Source organism: Pan troglodytes, chromosome 8 (assembly GCF_028858775.2).
Source record: "Pan troglodytes isolate AG18354 chromosome 8, NHGRI_mPanTro3-v2.0_pri, whole genome shotgun sequence".
Lineage (NCBI taxonomy): Eukaryota > Metazoa > Chordata > Mammalia > Primates > Hominidae > Pan > Pan troglodytes.
In genome coordinates, this window is record NC_072406.2 from 145,639,381 (window position 1) to 145,659,213 (window position 19,833).

The following is a 19,833-nucleotide window of genomic DNA, read 5'->3' on the forward strand; positions in this document are numbered from 1 at the left end:
AAAATGGAATGGAAAGCGAAACTGCTACTGTGACCGGTGGAGGGTGTCCAGGTTCTTGACGTCTTGAACAAAGAACTGGACAAAACGCACAAACAAAGCAAGGAAAGAAGGAAGCAACAAAAGCGAGATTTATGGAAAACAAAAGTGTGGCCGGGCGCGGTGGCTCAGGCCTGTAATTCCAGCACTTTGGGAGGCCAAGGCGGGCAGACCACCTGACGTCAGGAGTTTGAGACCAGCCTGGCCAACATGGTGAAACCTCCCTCTCTACTAAAAACACAAAAATTAGCCGGGCGTGGTGGTGCACGCCTGTGGTCTTAGCTACTCGGGAGGCTGACGCAGGAGAATTGCTTGAATCCGGGAGGCGGAGGTTGCAGTGAGCCGAGATCGCACCACTGCCCTCCAGCCTGGGCGATAGAGCCAGACTTCGTCTCGAAAAAGAAACAAGAAAAGACAACGAAAATAACTCCACAGTGTGGGAGCGGCTGAGCAGAGGGGCTCAAGAGCCCCGTTACAGATTTTTTGGGGGGTTTAAATACCCTCTAGAGGTTTCCATTGGTTACTTGGTGTACGCCCTGTGTAAATGGAGAGGACACTTCCTGTCATAGCGGAAGTGTTTCCATTGGATTTAGTTCTAGGGAGTCAGCATGAATTGGCCTCCAGACCCCGTTCTCCTGCCTCACTATGTTCAAGAAAATAATTCAATTCAAACCAAAAATGAACATGCACCAAAATTTTATTTCAAGACTGAGGGTAAAAACGAAGACATCTCGTGTAAGTAGAAACAAATCAACAACAAACCTTTACTAAACGATGCTCTATATTAGTGTAGTTAAAGCTCTGGGACAGACAGGCCCAAAATGAAATGGCTCAGACAGAAAAGAGGTTTATTTCCTTCCTTCCTTCTTCTTCACCTTCTCTTCTTTCCTTTCTTTCTTGTCTTGCTGTCACCCAGGCTGGAGTGCAGTGGTGTCATCCCGGCTCATTGTAGCTTGCGCCTCCCGGGTTCAAGCGATTCTCCTGCCTCAGCCTCCTGAGTAGCTGGAACTACGGGTGCTTACCACCATGCCCGGCTAATATTTGTAGTTTTTTAGTAGAGTCGGGAGTTTTGCCATGTTGGCCAGGCTGTTCTCGAACTCCTGACCTCAAGTGATCCACCGGTCTCGGCCTCCCAAAGTGCTGGGATTACAGGAGTGGGCCACCGTGCCCGCCAAGAGGTTTCCTTTCTAACGACCCAGGAGGCCGGGCAGCTCCCGTCCTCCATCAAGTAATTTAGCCACAAAAGCACAAGCAACAAAGGGGGAACATATGTAAATTGGATTTCACCAAAATTTAAAACTTTTATGTCTGAAAGGACACTACCAAGATAGTGAGAGGACTGAACAGACATTCCTCCAATGAAGATAATCAGTGTCAGATAAGCTCAGCATCACGAATCATTAGGGAAATGCAAACTGACACCTCAGTGATACGACGTCACACCTACTGTGCTGGCTGCAATAAAAAGCCCAACAGTCACAGCGGGTTGTGGGGGACGTGAGCGGGGAACGCTGGTACACTGCCAGCGGGAATGGAAAATGGTGCAGTCACTTTGGAAAACAGTCTGTTGTTTCCTCAAAAGGTCAAACAGCAACTCCACTCTTAGGTGTACACCCCAGAGAAATGAAGACAAATGTCCACAAAAACTTAGACATGAATGTTCATAGCAACATTATTCATAATAGCCAAAAAGAGGGAAAAAGCCAATTGTCCATCAACTCATGAATGGATAAACAAAATGTCATATATCCAAACAATGGATACATTGGAATGTATTAGACTATACAATGGACTCTATTCAGGAGTAAAAAAGAAAGAAGGGCTGATACACATTACAAAATGGACAAGCCTTGAAAATGTTATGCTCAGTAATAAAAGCCAGACACAAAGGCCGTGCATTGAATGATTCCATTTCTATGAAATGTACAGAACAGGCAAATCCACAGAGACAGAAACTAGATTAGTGGTCACCAGAGGTGGAGGGAGGGGGTAACGGGGGTGACTGCTGAGGGGCATCCCCATTTGCTTTTTAGGGTGATGAAAATGTTCTAAACTTGGGGCCAGGCGCAGTGGTTCACGCCTGTAATCCCAGCACTTTGGGAGGCCAAGGCAGGTGGATCACCTGAGGTCAGGTGTTCGAGACCAGCCTGGTCCAACATGGTGAAACTCCGTCTCTACTAAAAATACAAAAATTAGCCGGGCGTAGTGGCACATGCCTGTAATCCCAGCTACTTGGGAGGCTGAGGCAGGAGAATTGCTTGAACTTGGAAGGCAGAGGTTGCAGTGTGCCAAGGTAGTGTTACTGCACTCCAGCCTGGGCAACAGAGCAAGACTCCATCTCAAAAAAACAAAACAAAACAAAACAAAAAAGTTCTAAACTGGATGATGGTGACAGTGGCACAACTCTGTAACTAAACTGAACACCATTGAATTGAACACTTTAAACGGGAGAAGTCTTGCAGCATGATGTCTATATCAATAAAGCTATTTTAAAAAATGAACAAGCCTGATTCAGTCAAAGCCACATGGGTAGTTGCCACCTTGGTCACCATAGGTGGCATCACCCAAGGCTCTCTGGAGCTAGGAGAAGCACATACCTTGTACCAGTCAGACGGAAAAGAGGTTGTGTCCGTGTGTTCCAGCTGGTGGCTCTGGCATGGCAGGATTGTCCAGGACTGGCCGTGGTCACGTGCGCTCTCCATTTCAGAGCAAGGGGGACGGGTGACTAACCTAGCCCCAGGTCAGCGCGTCAGCGGCAGGTGCTATTGGATTCAGGCTGTGGCACCACATCGAGGGGACAAAGAGCGCATCGGTTGTCCCCACCCTGCAGCTCTTGGGGTCCATGTCTTCTCTCTCTGCGCCATGAAGCCAGAGTTCCCATTTCAGTCACTGCAATCACCCCTCCTTGCACCAGGCCTTCCGGGTGTGGGGCATGGGCATGTTTACCTCTGGCCTGTGTGGACCGCTGTGGGGAGGCTTGGCCAGCAAGTTGCTGAGCCAAGTAGCTTTTATGGGATCCTGCTCCTCCACAGGAGGATCCGGGAGGCTGAACTAGAGTTAAGTTAGAATCTTTCGGTTCCCCTTCGGGCTGGGCTCCCCGCAGGAACCAGGAACGGGCTGGCCAGGAGGACATGATGGACCGGGAGGAGGTGACAGAGGCAAAGCCAGACCCTTCCTGTTCCATCTTGCAGAGGCTGTCCCAACGCGAGGTGAGGCCAGGTGCCTGGGGGACATCGATGCCTGACCAGAGCCCAGCCTGGACGGCCTTCGAGCAAAGGCTGGGCCCTGGCCGACCGTAACGGCCCAGGAGAATGAGGACACAGGGGAGTCTCGGGGCTGGAGGAGCTGGCTGACTGGATGGTGCCTGACATGGTGCTGAAAACAGGGCAGCAGTCCCCAGAGGCTGAGGGGCCAAAGTAGCCTGTCCACCCAGAGTGGCAAGGCCCACGCCTGTGCAGGAGGCCTGAGGCATGGGGTGGCCTCCCTCACAGCCGTGCCCACCCAGCCCGTGCACAGGGCGATGTGCTCCTGTGTCTGGGCAGTGAGCTGGGCCCTGTGGTGAGAGCAGCAGCAGCTCGATTTCACACGGAGCCACTAGGGAGTGGGCCGTCCCCTTGGCCATACCCGTGGGGGACCCAGTTCGTCTGTGGAATTCAGGACCCCAGAGTATTTAATCTGCCATCTCAGGACCTCCGCTGGGGAGCCGGGGCAGGTGGGTGGGTGGTCCCGCTGGGCTTCCGTGGTGCACGCCAGGGACCTCAGAATGGAGCGCCCCACTGAGCCAGCGGCTCTGCTTCAGGCCCAAGAGCAGGGAGTAAGAGAGAGGCCTGCTCAGGCAGAACAGGTGACACTCGTGGCGGGGGCTGCACCCCAAACACTTGCCATCCGACTAAGGGGGTGGGGCAGCCCTTTCCTTAGTCCTGGCATGTCGGGTGGGTCAGCTTGGTGGACAGCTGGCCCTGCTGACCCGGGATCCGCCCTGGGTTCCCCATGGCCTGGAGGCAGGAGGAGATGGCCACTGCATCCAGCGTCGCCTCCTGGCGCTGCGGGCCCCTGACGGACAGAGGACGCTCGACCCCTGCCCGCCACCGCCCAGGGAGTCAGCCCGCCTCCCAGGCACCCGCCCCTCTCCCTGCCTGGAGCTCAGCTCGCGGGGTTGGCTAGGGAGTGATGGGGAGTGGAATCCAGCGACACCAGGTCACCCTTCCGGGAGCCTTTTCTCCAGCTGGGACGAGAGGGAATCAAAGGAAAGTAAGACACGGCTCAGGAGGCCCACGCTGAGAGCGAAGAGTAAAGCTCACACTGGCAAACTGGAGCGCGCGGCCCCTCCGCAGAGGACGGGGGCTCAGGAGGCGGGGACGCGCCTGAAAACAGGGCGGGAGCCTTTCCAACCCCCGCGGTCTGCGATGCAGTAGAAAACTCGGCCGCCTGCACCGGGGATTCTCCAGAAACACAGGCGTGCCTGGGTGTGCGCTCAACTTCCCGGGCGAGGGACGTTTCTGCACTTGCCCTCGGCTTCTGAACTTTGTACTTTGCGAGTGTACTTTGTACTTTGGTCCTGTGTCCCTGCAGACCTGTGACTACACACGCACACGCAGGCGCGCGCACACGCGAACTGACGGCTCGCTGGCGATGCTGGAGGCTTTCACAGCCCCCCTCCGGACGCGTTAAGCTCTCCCAGGTCCCACCCCTGACACCGTGGCACCCCCAGACCCACTGCGCCCTCGCACTCGACGCGGGTCCCTGGGGGAAGCGCTCGCTGCGCCCTCGTCTCCCTTGGAGGAGACACTGGCCCGCCCGGCCGGCCGGCTTCTCCCTCCATGGGGACGCTCGCGCGCACCGCCCGGCAGCGCGGGACTCTCCCTGACGCCTGTCCTCGCGGGCTCGCGGGCCCTCCCACGCGGGGCGCTTCCCTCTGAGACCCGAGCCCAGTCCGGAGGCTCGCGGAGGCCGAGGCGCACTGTGGGGCTCGGCCCGGCCCCTTCCCCGCCCCTCCCGCCCCCCCCGCCCCACCCCGCCCCCTCGCTCCGCCTCCGGCCTCCTCCGAGAGCTCCAGACCTCCCGGCTACTCAGAAGCCCTCGGACTGCCGGGACCGCGCGATGGAGTCGACCGGCAGCGTCGGGGAGGCCCCGGGCGGACCCCGGGTGCTGGTGGTGGGCGGCGGCATCGCGGGGCTGGGCGCGGCGCAGAGGCTCTGCGGCCACTCCGCCTTCCCGCACCTGCGGGTCCTGGAGGCCACGGCCCGCGCCGGGGGCCGCATCCGCTCGGAGCGCCGCTTCGGTAACCGCCCCTCCCGGAGCCCCTCCCGGAACCCAACCGGCTGCGCCCGAACTCGCCGGCCCCAACCTGCCCTGCGCGCAGCTGACCTGCCCGGCCGCCTCACCGGGCTCCCCGAGGGAATCCCCGCTCGCTTAATCCGCCAGAGTTCACCGCCCCGAAACTCAGGGCTCAGAGTTAGTCAGGAGGGCGCCGGCCAGGGAAGGCGACCTACGGCTCCACAAGGCCGCCCTGATTCTGCCCCACGGGGGCCCCCCCAGCCCCGGGGTACGCCCACCCTGCGCCCCTCCCTCTGGTCCACACCGCCCGAAAAGTGCCCTCCTGCGCAGGTGCTCCCCTTAAACTGGGTCTGACAGGGCCCTGCCCTGGGGGACCACAGGGCCCTTGGGGACAGTGTGGTACATCCTCCTTGGGAAGGCCAGCGTGGGCGTGGCCCAGGAGAAGGGCTCGGGGTGACCGTTCTGGGAAAGGGACCTCCAGGTGGCATCTGCTGTCCCCTCGCAGGTGGCGTGGTGGAGGTGGGCGCGCACTGGATCCATGGGCCCTCCCGGGGTAACCCCGTCTTCCAGCTGGCTGCTGAGTACGGGCTGTTGGGGGAGAAGGAGCTGTCCGAGGAGAACCAGCTGGTGGAGACCGGGGGTCACGTGGGCCTGCCCTCCGTGAGCTACGCCAGCTCCGGGGCCAGCGTGAGCCTCCAGCTGGTGGCGGAGATGGCGACTCTGTTCTACGGCCTGATAGACCAGACCCGGGAGTTCCTGCACGCTGCAGAGACCCCGGTGCCCAGCGTCGGGGAGTACCTCAAGAAGGAGATTGGCCAGCACGTGGCCGGCTGGACAGAGGATGAGGAGACCAGGAAGCTGAAGCTGGCCGTCCTGAACTCCTTCTTCAACCTGGAATGCTGTGTGAGCGGCACCCACAGCATGGACCTGGTGGCCCTGGCACCCTTTGGGGAGTATACCGTGCTGCCGGGGCTGGACTGCACCTTTTCTAAGTGCGTGCCTGAGCCCCTGCCCCGCGAGTGCTCCCACCAGTCTCCCGAGGGCCCCGGGGCTGGCTGGGCTCCGCTCTTGCTTGGGTATGGGAGGGACAGGAGACCATTTGTCCTCCCCATTCAGACAGACTGGTTGCTTCTTTCCCTAGTTTTGCTCATTTAAGCCAAAAAAGTTATTTCTGAGAGAGTGTGTTTAAAAGAAGGAAAGGTAAGGCCGGGCGCGGTGGCTCACGCCTGTAATCCCAGCACTTTGGGAGGCTGAGGCAGGTGGATCATGAGGTCAGGAGTTCAAGAACAGCCTGGCCAACATGGTGAAATCCCATCTCTACTAAAAATACAAAAATTAGCCGGGCGTGGTGGTGCGTGCCTGTAATCCCAGCTACTCGGGAGGCTGAGGCAAGAGAATTGCTTGAACCTGGGAGGCGGAGGTTGCAGTGAGCCAAGACTGCGCCATTGCACTCCAACCTGGGCGACAGAGTGAGACTCCATCTCAAAAGAAAAAAAAAGAAGAACAGTAAAGACTTCTCTTGCTCCTGTATTTATGAGGGGCTTCAACTGCAGAGGGGGCCAGACAGGCCCTCTCCCTGTGGCAGGGTGGCTGCCAGGTACCAGGTGCAGGTGAGACCCTCCTCGGGCTGTCCCGTCACCCCTGGTGTTGGCCCCAAGGCTCCTGGCCAGGCAATGGGCATTTGTGAGTCAGGAACTCTGTGTTGGTAAGGAGGAAGCCCTGGTTCCGGCAGATTGCCTTGAGAGCTCTGTGCCCACTGAACCCTCCCTTACAGCCTGGAGGGCAGGTGTGAGCATCCTTGAGGTGGAAAACCACAGAGTGGAGCTGCCCTCCATGCTGGCCCTGAGTGATGGAGAGCTCCCCGCAGCTACCTTTGATGCGGGTGGGAACTCAGAGCACGTATTTCCACCAGTCCTGCCCTTCCAGGGACTGGGCCTCTACGAAACCAGCACTTCCGTCTTCCTAGGGGCTACCAAGGACTCACAAACTGCATGATGGCCGCCCTGCCGGAGGACACTGTAGTTTTTGAGAAGCCTGTGAAGACCATCCACTGGAACGGGTCCTTCCAGGAGGCAGCCTTTCCCGGTGAGACCTTTCCAGTGTCGGTAGAGTGTGAGGATGGAGACCGGTTCCCGGCGCACCACGTCATCGTCACCGTGCCCTTAGGTAGGTCAGGTTTTAAGCCCAAACCCCCATCCCAAGTGCCCCCGCCTCTGCCCTTATCCTGCCTCAGTTGGCTCTGGGGCGTTTGCTTGTGTACGGAGCTCACATTTTCGTTCTAGTAAGTTCCAGATAGGTGGAAGGAATGATTCTGTTATGCTTTGTAGCAATTGCATGCTTTGGAATTAAGGGTTTCACCGTAAGAAAAAACGCGAATAAGTATGCGTCCTGCTCGCTTGGAGGTAACCGTTTAGGGTTGGGACGGCCTTGGAGATTAACCACGCCGCACTTTGCTGCAGACAGGAAAAGGCATGAAAAGCCTGGTCTGAAGGTCAGGCCTGGGGTGACCTGTTGAAGGAGCCATGTGTATAATTCTGTTTAATTCTAGATCTGGTGCTTTAGATCTGTCCTTGAGTAGAGGTGGTTTGAAGCTGTTTTATAAAAGGTGGAGATGGTTGAAAACAGAGTTACTAGGATAATTGCTGTCAACTGGACATTTGCTTCCCACGGGTTTCACGCTGCTGTGGGTCTCTGCCTGAGTTATCTCATTGACTCAGGCAGCCTTGGGAGGTGTCTGTCACTGTCCCGCATATGACAGATTTGAACATCTAGGCAAGTAGAGAGAAGTCACTTAATTGCCCAAGTTCACAAAGCTAGCGATTGCCAGCACTCACTTGGAAATCTAGGTGTGATTGACGGGTGTGTGATGAAAAGCAAGAGCCTCTGCAGCCCTAACTCCTGTCTCCAAGGGATGGCTTTGCCCTCCCCGGGGCAGGGATGAGCACTGAGACCCCATTGCTGTTTCCCAGAGATGCAGTCATCGTCCACACATGAACATCTGCTGCTGGCTGGGCGTGGTGGCTCACGCTTGTAATCCCAGCCCTTTGGGAAGCCGAGGCAGGCGGATCACCTGAGGTCAGGAGTTCGAGACCAGCCTGGTCAACATGATGAAACCCTGTCTCTACTAAAAATCCAAAAATTAGCTGGGCATGGTGGCAGGCACCTGTAATTCCAGCTACTTGGGAGGCTGAGGCAGGAGAATCGCTTGAACGGGGGAGGCAGAGGTCGTAGTGAGCCGAGATGGTGTCATTGCACTCCAGCCTGGGTGACAGAGTGAGACTCTGTCTCAGAAAAAAAAAAAACCAAAAATCTGCTGCTCAGTTTGCCTGTTTTTGTTTTTTGTTTTTTTCTTAATAGAACTTGTCAGTGTTTCCAAATCAGCACACATAGATCTACAGTGGTCTTTTTTGTTTCCCTCCAGTGGCTTTGTTCATTCACGTTTGGAGTAAGTGCTTGCAGGGCCTGCTAAGTGCTGATCACCGGGGACATTGTCAGTAGATACATTGCTACAACTGTGAGCATTTTGTTTATAAGGAGCCAGTTCACAAAAATTAGCCATCGGGTGCCTGTAGTCCCAGCTACTCAGGAGGCTGAGGCTGGAAAATTGCTTGAACCCAGGAGGCAGAGGTTGCAGTGAGCCGAGATTGTGCCATTGCACTCCAGCCTGGGAGACCAGAGCGAAACTCTGTCTCAAAAAAAAAGGAGCGGGTTAATTTGCCACGCAGTGTTTTCTTGTCATTATTTCATAAGCATAGATGGAAATTTAGGTGGTCTTCACTTTTTCTATTTCATGTAGTTTTACATGTGCACTTAAAAACACTTGTGTTGGCCAGGCACGGTGGCTCACGCCTGTAATCCCAGCACTTCGGGAGGCTGAGGCAGGTGGATCACCTGAGGTCAGGAGTTCAAGACCAGCCTAACCAACATGGCGAGACCCCATCTCTACTAAAAATAGAAAAATCAGCTGGGCCTGGTCGTGGGTGCCTGTAATCCCAGCTACTTGGGAAGCTGAGGCAGGAGAATCGCTAGAACCTGGGAGGTGGAGGTTGCAGTGAGCCAAGATGGCATCGTTGCATTCCAGCTTGGGTGACAGAGTGAGAATCCATCTCAAAAAAAAAAAAAAAAAAAAGAAAACCCAAAAAACAAAAAAACAAAAAACACTTGGGTGAAAGGTGGGGAACAGAGGCTCACGCCTGTAATCCCAGCAGTTTGGGAGGCCAAAGTGGGAGGACTGAGCCAGGGAGGTCAAGGCTGCAGTGAGCCCTGATCATGGTGCTGCATGCACTCTAGCCTGGGCAACAGAGCAAGACCCTATCTCAAAAACAAGGACAAAAAAGTAAAACTGCTTGTGTGAATGTGTCTGTAGGATAAACACCAGCAGGGCAAATTGCTGGATCCAAGGTCTGGACAGACAGGACTTCCATGGAGGGCTTTATGTGATGTAAGAAGAGTCCAATTCTGAATTCCAGGTTTTCTTAAGGAACATCTGGACACCTTCTTTGACCCTCCCCTGCCGGCTGAGAAGGCAGAAGCAATCAGGAAGATAGGCTTTGGGACCAACAACAAAATCTTCCTGGAGTTTGAGGAGCCCTTCTGGGAGCCAGACTGCCAGCTGATCCAGCTGGTGTGGGAGGACACGTCGCCCCTGGAGGATGCTGCCCCTGAGCTACAGGACGCCTGGTTCCGGAAGCTCATTGGCTTTGTGGTCCTACCTGCCTTTGCGTACGTTTGCTCCCTGAGAAGTTCTGCGAGTGGCTGGCTCATAGGCCTTCATCTGATGGAGGATGCAGCAGTGTGTCCGTTCAGTGCAGGGTATTTCTAGGGGGTTTAATGGGTAGGGATCCCATGAGCGCCCCCCCACCAGGTGCTGGCTGCAGCTGGGCCTGACCCCTGCGGGGACAGATGGCGCCCTGCTGTATGTGGGTTGTCAGTGTCCCTCAGGGCCCAGAATGTGTTTGTAGACTTGCAGGCAGGCTCAGTCTTCAGTCAGTGGGAACGTGTTTACTGGAATGTTGCAGGGAGCTGGGGCTTGTAGATACAGAAGAACTTTGAAACACCATCTGCCCATACCTGGGGAGACAATAGTTAAATGGGATGAAATAATGGAAGGAAACATTCCGAGAAGTAATGGAATGGGAGACCCACAGAGGAAGGGCTCACTTGTATGGGCTGGCCCTCTTAGAAACAGCATATCTAGACCATGTGGCGATTCAGGAGATAATCCCATGAGTGATGTGGGGATGGAGGGACTGACTTTTCCAGCAAGATTAAAACACAAAGACAGCCTGATGTAGTCAGATGGCAGAAATAATTCCACGTTTCCACTGAGAGATGCCGCAGGAGGGGGCACCAAGTTCTTGTTCTGAAAGACCCGGGATGGGGTGGGATGTAGGGCATGCCGGTCAGATGGTTCATAGTTGCCATCCCCTGGGAGCAGGAGGCTGCAGGCTGCAGACCAGCCCTGCACCTGTGACGGGGGAAGCCTGTGTGTCTCCTTCACACTGAAGAGAAAACTGGCATTTCGGCCAGGTGCGGTGGCTCACATCTGTAATCCCTGCACTTTGGGAGGCTGAGGCGGGTGGATCACCTGAGGTCAGGAGTTCGAGACCAGCCTGGCCAACATGATGAAACCCCGTCTCTACTAAAAATACAAAAAATTAGCCGGTGTGGTGGCACACACCTGTAATCACAGCTACTCAGGAGGCTGAGGCAGGACAATCGCTTGAACCTGGGAGGCAGAGGTTGCAGTGAGCTGAGATTGTGCCACTGCACTCCAGCCTTGGCAACAAGAGCAAAACTCTGTCTAAAAAAAAAAGAAAGAAAACTGGCATTCCAGGTGTTGAGATAGGCCTGGGTTGCTGGTGGGCAGCCGGGTGGGTGACTGTGTGTAGAGCCACCTGCTCCAGGCCCAGCCCCACCTCCTGTGCTCTCTTGCTTAGGACATCAGTGGGACCCTGAGTGCTTTGGTGGGACCCTGTCTGTGGCATGGGGTGGTAGCTGTCCCATCCTTTTATATACCTGCAAAGGGTTGGGGATCTCAAAGAGCTTTTGTTTATGTGAGTCACATCTGTAAATTTACCCCATGATAAATAAAATATTTTTTTGTTTTTGAGACGGAGTCTCGCTCTGTCCCCCAGACTGGAGTGCAGTGGTGCAATCTTGGCTCACTGCAAGCCCCGCCTCCTGGGTTCACGCCATCCTCCTGCCTCAGCCTCCTGAGTAGCTGGAACTACAGGCACCCACCACCACGCCCGGCTAATTTTTTGTATTTTTAGTAGAGACGGGGTTTCACCGTGTTAGCCAGGACGGTCTCGATCTCCTGACCTCGTGATCCGCCCGCCTCGGCCTCCCAAAGTGCTGGGATTACAGGCACGAGCCACCGCACCCAGTCACCACGTGATAAATTAAAATATTATTTGAGATGATAGTAACAAACCTATTCTATGTTAGCATAAATAACATTTTTAAATGAATATTTTCTTAAAATTTAATGAAGGGTGGCAGCAGTTTTGTCTTTTCTGCAAAACTTTTTTTTTTTTTTTGAGACGAGGTCTCCCTGTCACCCAGGCTGGAATGCATGGAATGCAGTGACGTGATCTCAGCTCACTGCAACCTCTGCCTCTTGGGTTCAAGCGATTCTCCTGCCTCAGCCTCCCGAGTAGCTGGGATTATAGGTGTGTGCCACCATGCCCAGCTAATTTTTGTAGTTTTAGTAGAGACAGGGTTTTGCCATGTTGGCCAGGCTGGTCTCGAACTCCTGGCCTCAAGTGATCCGCCCACCTCGGCCTCCCAAAGTGCTGGGATTACAGGTGTGAGCCACCACGCCCGGCCTTTTCTGCAAAACTCTTCAGTGTTACACTTAATAGAAGACATCTGGGTTCTCAGGCCTCCTCTGCATTCATTCTGTGGTGATGTTTTATTTTGGTTGAAACATAGGAAGAAAATGTGGATCTACATGGATATGTGGTTGGAAGAAGGAGTGATATTTATTTATTTATGAGATGGAGTTTTGCTTTTGTCGCCCAGGCTGGAGTGTAATAGCTCGATCTTGGCTCACTGCAACCTCCGCCTCCCGGGTTCAAGCAATTCTCCTGCCTCAGCCTCCCGAGTAGCTGGGATTACAGGCGCCCACCACCACACCCGGCTAATTTAGTATTTTTAGCAGAGATGGGGTTTCTCCATGTTGGTCAGGCTGGTCTCGAACTCCTGACCTCAAGTGATCTGCCCACCTTGGCCTCCCAAAATACTGGGATTACAGGCGTGAGCTACTGCGCCCGGCCAAAGGAGTGATATTTAAATAGCTTTTGAAATGATTGTGGGTATTCTTTGATACTACATCAAAAGTCAAGATGTAGTAGCAGTTCCTTAAAGGTTGGCCAAATATGAAATCGGAGAGCACACCAGTGAATTTTTTGTCTTCTGTGACACTGAAATCTATTTGCCTGTCTTGCACTTTAAATGGATCTTTTACCTATCCATGACTTTAGTCATTGGAAAATACTAGGCTGGGCTTGGTGGCTCATGCCGGTAATTCCAGCACTTTGGGAGGCCAAGGTGTGCAGATGGCTTGAACTCAGGAGTTCGAGACCAGCCTGGGCAACATAGCAAGACCCAGTCTCTACCAAAAATACAAAAAGCTAGCCAGATGTGGTGGTGCGTGCCTGTGGTCCCAGCTACTGGGAGGCTGAGGTGGGAGTATTGCTTGAGCCCAGGAGGCGGAGGTTGCAGTGAGCTGTGATCAAGCCACTGAACTCCAGCCTGGGCAACAGAGCGAGGCCATGTCTTAAAAAAATAAAAAATATATATATTGGCTCATGTAGTCTTCCAAATGTTGATACATTTCATTATACGATATAAAAAATCAAATTTATTAACATACCACTGATCTCAGAAAAGTCTTTCAGGATTGGGAAGCTGTTATGCTGTTGGTGGCAGAAACAAGCTTTTCTAAAATTGCAGTTTTTGCTTGAGAGCTTAAACTTTGTCATTGTCTATAAATACTATTTGTTAGTTGTTTTCCTGTGATAGAGACACTTTGCTTATTTTCAAGAAAATGTCGCCAAATACCAGACCATGATTTGTCTGACTGGTGCTCTCCTGAGTTCTGAGCCTGTCTGTGAAAGACGCACCAGCCCCGCCTGGAATAGCGTGTGCCGGGCGAGTCCTCCACGGCCACCGTGCACCACACGCAGCAGGAGTGTTCTATGCGGATCCCGCTTCTCCACGCAGATTATTATTATTTTTTGAGATGGAGTCTTACTCTGTCGCCCAGGCTGGAGTGCAGTGGCGCGATCTTGGCTCACCGCAACCTCCACCTCCCAGGTTCACGCCATTCTCCTGCCTCAGCCTGCCGAGTAGCTGGGACTACAGGTGCCCGCCACCACGCCTGGCTAATTTTTGTATTTTTATTAGACAGGGCTTTACCATATTGGCCAGGCTGGTCTCGAACTCCTGACCTTGTGATCCGCCCGCCTTGGCCTCCCAAAGTGCTGGGATTACAGGCCTGAGCCCCTGTGCCTGGCCCTCCACGCAGATTATTAAAAAGACATGAACTCGAGGATCAAGATTTAATAAAATTAGTAACTTTTACTGCCTTTGATCAAGGACATTCTCAAGTGAAAGCAGCATTTTTATTCATTTTTTAATATATATATTTTAATTTTTATATTCAGAGGCAGGGGTATACGTGCAGGTTTGTTATATAGCTAACCGTGTATCATGGGGGCTTGTTGTACAGATTAGTTCTATCACCCAGGAATTAAACCTAGTACCCATTAGTTACTTTTCCTGCCCTTCTCCCTCCTCCCATCCTCCACTCTCCCATAGGCCCCAGTGTGTGTTCTCATCACTTAGCTCCCACTTGAAAGGGAAAACGTGCTATCTGCTTTTCTGTTCCTGTGTTAGTTTGCTAAGGATAATGGCCTCCAGCTCCATCCATGTCCCTGCAAAGGACATGATCTCGTTCTTTGACGGCTGCAAAAAGCAGCATTTTGTAACCCGCATGTGCAGTGGTGGGAACGCCTGTAGGCGCATGTAGATCCTGTTGCTGCCTGATTCTGCTAAGGGACGGTTTACCTGCCCTGGCTCTTGCTCAGGTGCAAATGTCGGCCTGGTGGAAACAGCAAATGCCGTCTTAGCGTCTGAAGATGGCTGTGACCTTGAGGGTCCCTGGCAGGGCCTTCGAACCCCCAGGACTTTGCCGCCCACACTCTGCGAACTGCTGCCTGAGGGACGCTCTGTGGGGTGGCTCTTTGTGCCTCTGGGGCCCCTGCTCCATCAGTGGTTCCTTGCTGAGAGACGCGGGCGGAGAACTGGGCTGGACGCCATCATCCCAGGGCTCTCTTTCTCCATGCAGGTCTGTCCACGTTCTCTGTGGGTTCATTGCCGGGCTTGAGTCTGAGTTCATGGAGACTCTGTCAGATGAAGAAGTACTTCTGTGTCTCACCCAAGTGCTCCGGAGAGTGACAGGTACTCACCACACACGCCGGTTCCTGCCTCTGCTCATTACTGGTTGATCTCTAAACAGAAACTAGACTTTGCAGAACAGAGAAAAACTAAATTTGGCTGACTCTGTACATCTCCAGGGACCATCCTTCCTCACGTTAGTGGGGTCAGTAACAGTTCTTACCTCCGAGGAACTGAAATGACTTTGCAAACACTTCCTACTTCTGCCACCAAAATAAATGCCGTTGTCCTTGATCAGATTTTTACAGAGGAGGAACCCAAGGCTCAGAAACAGTAGCTGCTGCTGTCACAGCTCCCGGGTCCCGGCCCGCTGCTCTCGGGTCAGAGGCGGCAGGAAGAGCCTCTCCTGACGCACTCTGCTGCTCAGTTTTCTTCCTGCATAGCATCTTTCACGTTAAACTGCTCAGTCTTTAAAAATGACAAAAACAGTTGCAGACCTGTGGGTGAGAGTTCTCGGTTAACATGCAGTGTCTCTGTGGCTCAGGAAACCCACGGCTCCCCGCGCCCAAGAGCGTCCTGCGGTCTCGCTGGCACAGCGCCCCGTACACTAGGGGGTCCTACAGCTACGTGGCCGTGGGCAGTACTGGGGGCGACCTGGACCTGCTGGCTCAGCCCCTCCCTGCAGACGGCACCGGCGCCCAGGTATGTGGCGTGCCCCAGTCGGGGGGCGTGGGTCCCGCTGCAGAGGCCCCGCCGAGTCTCTGTGCTGCAGGAGCACCAGCCAGTGACGGGTGGGCTGGGATCCCAGGCTCGGAAGCCATTTTCTTTTTGAAACTAAGAATAATTTTTAAATGTACTGTTTTTGTGAGAATTATACACACACATAGCTTAAAAAGTCAGAGAATTCTGCAGTGCTAACAAAAGAAAATAAAACCAAAATGGCAGGTGGAGCCCCTTTTGCCCTTCTCAGACGGTGCTCCCAGCTGATTCTCATCGCTAAGTTTACTGCATCTCTAAAAACATGTTTCTGCTACCAGGTTTTGAGAAACGTTTCCTGTGCAAAATGTCAAACGTACAAAAGTAGGGAGAACCTTTCAGTGCCCACCAGGCTTCCCCTAAGCCAAGCTTGCTCCCCGCCCACCCCCGCCCTTTCTTATTAAGCATGTGTCACACAGGACATTGTTTCATCTCAGGATATTTTGGTGCCTGTTTCTAAAAGATAAAGACATCCTTGTAAAATACTTAACTATGATGCTGAGGGCAGTGGCTCACACCTGTAATCCTAGTGCTTTGGGAGGCCTAGGCAGGAGGTTTGCTGAGGCCAAGAGTTCGAGACCAGCCTGGGCAACATAGTGAGAGTCGGTCTCCACACACACACACACAAGTAGCCAGGCATGGTAGCATGCACCTGTAGTCCCAGCTGCTCAGGCTTGGGCCCAGGAAGTTGAGGCTGGAGTAAGCTATGACTGCACCACTGAACTCCAGCCTGGGTGTCAGAGCAAGACTCTGTCTCAGAAAACATAAAAATAAAACCATATAACTATGATACCATTTACCCACTTAAAAATTAATAATCATTCCTCAATATGATCCAATATTTAGTCACTGTTCAGTTTTCCAATCAGCTCATGGTCTCTCTTCAGTGAACCTGCTTGGAAATGTTTCTTGAGTTTTCAGTTCCAGGTGTTACTAATTGACTTCTCATTATATCAGATAAGGCTGTAGCTTTCTTCCTCTGCCCACCCGACTCCCAGATCCCTCCCCCACCCTCCCCATATGTGATCCAGGGGTTGAGGCCAGATCACTATTCAGTGTTTACACCCCTTGTTTTCTCTAAAAGCTGTTCACACCTGAGCTGCGGGGTGCAGTCGCTTCCTTTCCCGCCCATTGGTGGATGCGTGTGAGCCGTTTTGCCGCCCGTTGGTGGATGCGTGTGAGCCGTTTTCCCGCCCATTGGTGGATGCGTGTGAGCCGTTTTCCCGCCCGTTGGTGGATGCGTGTGAGCCGTTTTCCCGCCCGTTGGTGGATGCGTGTGAGCCGTTTTCCTGGCTGTTGATGGATACATGTGAGCTGTTTTCCTGCCCATTGGTGGATGTGTGTGAGCTGTTTTCCTGGCTATTGGTGGGTACGCGTGAGCCCTTTTCTCGTCCGTTGGTGGAGGTGTGTGAGCTGTTTTCCTGCTTCTTGGTGGATGCTTGTGAGCCATTTTCTGTGTTTCTTTGCCCAGACCCTGCTGTCTGAATTGCATCCCCATTCTAACCCTGGCTCTTCTTTGCAGCTCCAGATCCTGTTTGCGGGGGAAGCCACACATCGCACGTTTTACTCCACGACGCACGGGGCTCTGCTGTCGGGATGGAGGGAGGCCGACCGCCTCCTCAGTCTGTGGGCCCCGCAGGTGCAGCAGCCCAGGCCGAGGCTCTAGCTGGGCCCAGCCTACTCTGTTCCACCCGTGTCGGGGGAGGCTGGGACCCTCATTTCCTCTGACAGATTTCAGTCTGGCTTGAGATTTGGGGATGTTAATGAGGGTCCTCTGGTTTTTGGTAACCGGGGCCACCTTCTCAGTTCTTGTGTCTGTTATTGGAGTCTGGCCAGGGTTGACTTGAGCTGAGACACCAGATGCTCACGGAGATGCTGGACACATAAAGCAAGTTACAGCCACAGCGTCCAGAGCCATCTTTCCTGCCTTGAGGCTGTCCTGTCCTTCCTGCCTTGGGGCTCCAGCATCTGCTGCTGTTGTCTTTGTCTTGCTCCGGGCCCAGGTTGCACAGGGCCCTGTGTCTCCAATCCCCACAACCACACATGGCCCCACACTCTGGGTTCCCTGAACTCTGGGTCCTGTAGTTGCTTCTCATGCCCCTGCATTCTCGTGGCTGCTGCCTGGGATGACAGCATAGCTGACAACCCTCCTCTTGCTCATCAACTGATGCTGCATCAGGCGCCCACTTCACAGGTTCGCAGGGCACTGGGGAGATGAGGGGTGCCCTGCCCTGCCCTGCGGCTGGGGGTTTTCTGGAGGAAGTGAATACATAATAAGGCCTGAAAAGAGAAACGGTGCCCAGCCCATGGGAGCCAGGGTGTGTGTGGGGCGTGGGCAGTGCTGGGGTGAGTGTGCTGGGTGCTGGGGGGTGTTGGGGTGGGGGCAGTGCTGGGGTGCTGGGGGGTGTTGGGGTGTGGGTAGTGTTGGGTGCTGGGGGGTGTTGGGGTGAGTGTGCTGGGTGCTGGGGGGTGTTGGGGTGGGGGCAGTGCTGGGGTGCTGGGGGGTGTTGGGGTGTGGGTAGTGTTGGGTGCTGGGGGGTGTTGGGGTGAGTGTGCTGGGTGCTGGGGGGTGTTGGGGTGTGGGCAGTGCTGGGGTACCAGGTGGTATTGGGGTGAGTGTGCTGGGGTGCTGGGTGGTATTGGGGTGAGTGTGCTGGGAGTCCAGCTTCTCTCCGGCCCCTCCACCCCAGCCTGGATCTGCAGGGCTCCTCTCTTCTCACCCTCTGGTCTCTGTTCAAATCGCCCCTCCTAGGGTGTTCCCTGACCCCCACCCTCCCGAGCCCCAGCCTCCCTCTGTAGCCAGCAGCCCCACCTGCATTTGCTGTGTCACCAGACTGGTCTCTCTGGGGACACCTGCCCATCAGACGCCTGTGAGAGAAATTCAGATTCCACAGGGTTTTATTGTGGTTTTGTGCTCCTAGGACCATGAGGGAATGCAGCTTCCTTAAAGTACAAAAATCTTTATCGTTAACATTTAGGGTTTCATCAATTCTGTATCCCAGGGAGAAAGGCAGCAAGACCCAGGCTGCCCCCTCTGGGTGTGAGGGACCGGCTTGGTGAGGAGGGGGCTTGGGGGCATTGACCTAGCAGGAGGCCCTGACTGCCCCACTCAGCCCAGAAACCACCTGGGAGGCTTCTGTCTTCCTCGGAGGGGCCACTCTCTCATGCCCAAAAATGTTTACAGCTAGGCGTTAGGGTATTAGGTGGTTTAAGAACATCAGAACCATGGCAATATTTTTGTACTTAGAATTTGAGCATGTTTGGTATTTTCAGTAGCTTGTTTAAAAAATTCCAGTAGAGGCTGGGTGCCATGGCTCATGCCTGTAATTCCAGCACTTTGGGAGGCTGAGGTGGGCAGATCACCTGAGGTCAGAGTTCGAGACTAGCCTGGCCAACATGGCGAAACCCCATCTCTACTAAAAATACAAAAAAATTAGCCGGGCGTGGTGGTGCGCACCTGTAGTCCCAGCTACTCAGGAGGCTAAGGCGGGAGAATTGCTTGAACCCGGGAGGCGGAGGTTGCAGTGAGCCAAGATCACGCCACTGTCTCAAAAATAAAAATTTTGGTAGGGTAATACTCCTTGTAACGCAGCGTGCAATTGAGCAGTTGCTGACTGCTGATTTAGAGTTGAAATCCGACTATATTTATGTCTAGTCTTGGACAGTGGAGAATATTTCAGCCTCATTGTATTAATCGCTTTAATTTAGCAGAACTGCAGTCAGTATTTGCAAACAGTTTGTTATATTAAACCCTGAAGTACTTGAGGCTGCGCGCGGTGGCTCATGCCTGTAATCCCAGCATTTTGGGAGGCCGAGACAGGTAGATCACTTGAGGTCAGGAGTTGGAGACCAGCCTGGCCAACATGGTGGAACTCCATCTCTACTAAAAATACAAAATCAGCCGGCGTGGTGGCAGGCGCCAGTAATCCCAGCTACTCCGGAGGCTGAGGTGGGAGAATCCCTTGAACTCGGGAGTTGGAGGTTGCAATGAGCGAGATCGTGCCACTGCACTCTTGGGCAACAGAGCGGAGACTCCGTCTCAAACAAAACAAAACAAACAAAAACCCTGAAGTACTTAAAAAGAAAATGAAGAGATTACATTTATAAGGTAAATTTAAAGTATTTGAGAGATTTTAACCAAATTGTAAAAAGAGATTGCTAAATTTTTACACTTATACTCAGGATATGCTTAAGGGAGAACGATGATTTTTAATATTTAATGAATGTTAATAAATCTGCGAATTACTTAAACCCACAAAACCCAGGAACCTCCCCGTACCCCCGGTTCTCCTCGCAGTCCCGCCCCGACGCTCGACCCACCATTTGTCCCTCCCTCTGGGCCCGGGCCCCGCCCACTCC

The 19,833-nt window shown here is 53.7% G+C and overlaps 1 protein-coding gene across 4 annotated transcripts; it reads left to right on the forward strand.

Moving 5' to 3' along the window:
* Positions 1–4,965: 4,965 nt before the first annotated feature.
* PAOX (polyamine oxidase) lies at positions 4,966–17,378 on the forward strand. 4 transcript variants are annotated; one of them, XM_016919679.4, is made up of 7 exons: positions 4,966–5,317; positions 5,819–6,305; positions 7,280–7,479; positions 9,783–10,035; positions 14,669–14,781; positions 15,263–15,420; positions 16,997–17,378. In XM_016919679.4, exons 1-7 carry the CDS (start codon positions 5,137–5,139, stop codon positions 17,138–17,140), a joined length of 1,536 nt encoding a protein of 511 aa, XP_016775168.4. In that variant the 5' UTR covers positions 4,966–5,136; the 3' UTR covers positions 17,141–17,378. The 4 variants fall into 4 exon arrangements, 2 of the variants coding, with proteins under 2 accessions (XP_016775168.4, XP_016775169.4); XM_016919680.4 differs by having other exon boundaries at positions 5,060–5,581; XR_010146722.1 differs by lacking the exon at positions 9,783–10,035 and having other exon boundaries at positions 5,061–5,581.
* The last annotated feature ends 2,455 nt before the right edge of the window (positions 17,379–19,833 follow it).

Coding starts and splice junctions, on each gene's coding strand:
- PAOX (XM_016919680.4), top strand. CDS start 5,137: ATGGAGTCGACCGGCAGCGTCGGGGAGGCCCCGGGCGGACCCCGGGTG. Junction 14,782..15,262: donor AGTGCTCCGGAGAGTGACAG/GTACTCACCACA, acceptor TCTGTGGCTCAG/GAAACCCACGGCTCCCCGCG. Junction 15,421..16,996: donor CAGACGGCACCGGCGCCCAG/GTATGTGGCGTG, acceptor TCTTCTTTGCAG/CTCCAGATCCTGTTTGCGGG.